General features: G+C 68.7%; 1 protein-coding gene across 1 annotated transcript in view; it reads left to right on the forward strand.

Moving 5' to 3' along the window:
• TMEM214 (transmembrane protein 214) overlaps positions 1 to 1,000 on the forward strand; it is a 10,329-nt gene that overhangs the window by 2,549 nt on the left and 6,780 nt on the right. The window contains 4 exon segments of the mRNA XM_031065506.1: positions 157 to 262; positions 585 to 666; positions 751 to 852; positions 961 to 998. Coding sequence (XP_030921366.1) covers positions 157 to 262; positions 585 to 666; positions 751 to 852; positions 961 to 998 — 328 coding nt within the window.

Genomic DNA, 1,000 nt, shown 5'->3' on the forward strand with positions numbered 1-1,000 from the left:
GGTGCGGGGAGGGGCTGTGCTGGGGTGGGTGGCACTGTGGGTGGCACTGTGCCCAGCGGGTGCCCTCTCCCCCACAGTACCTGGAGGTTCTGGGCTGGGATGGGTGGGTGGCACTGTGGGTGGCACTGTGCCCAGCGGGTGCCCTCTCTCCCACAGTACCTGGAGGTGCTGCGCTCCCAGCAGAACCGGCCGGCCAAGTGCCTGACCGTGCTCTGGGCGCTGGGCCAGGCTGGCTTCACCGACCTCCACGAGGGCCTGAAAGGTGAGAGCCACCAGCAGCGGTGTGGGATCCCCTCCTGGGACTGCCAGCGCCCCTCCCCTCCTGCTGCTGGTGCTGCTGAGGGGTGGGGAGAGGCTGGGAAGGATCCTCAAGGCCTGAGGTGGAATTCCCCCAGCCGGGTCAGGAAAAGGGCTGGGTCCTGAGGGACCCATCCTGCCTGGAAGGACAGGCAGCGTGCTGCTCCTCTGCTCTGCTCTGCAGCTGCCCTGGGGCCCTTCCCGAGGGGTCTGCCTGCCTGTCCCTGGTGCTTTGGGTGCTCTGGGGGCAGGACAGCCCAGGCAGAGCCTCCCTGCTGTCCCTGCAGTGTGGCTCGGGGTCATGCTCCCGGTGCTCGGCATCAAGTCCCTGTCGCCGTACGCCGTCTCCTACCTGGACCGGCTCCTGATGTGAGTGAGCCACCCCCGTGCCCTGGGGGCTCTGCCCAGCACTGCCCTTGCCAGGCCCCAGCAGCTCAGGCCTCTCTTCTGCAGGATGCACCCCAACCTCACCAAAGGCTTCGGCATGATCGGCCCCAAGGACTTCTTCCCCCTCCTGGACTTCGCCTTCATGCCCAACAACTCGCTGTCCCCCAGGTACGCTGCTCCATCCGGGCACAGCCGTGCCCAGAGCGGGCCCTGCTGCCCCCCTGGTGCCCCCCTGGTGCCCGCTGGCCCTGAGCAGCCCTGTGCTCTGTCCCGCAGCCTGCAGGAGCAGCTGCGGCGCCTGTACCCGCGGCTCCAA

The sequence above is a fragment of the Geospiza fortis genome, unplaced genomic scaffold (assembly GCF_000277835.1).
Source record: "Geospiza fortis unplaced genomic scaffold, GeoFor_1.0 scaffold1254, whole genome shotgun sequence".
NCBI lineage: Eukaryota > Metazoa > Chordata > Aves > Passeriformes > Thraupidae > Geospiza > Geospiza fortis.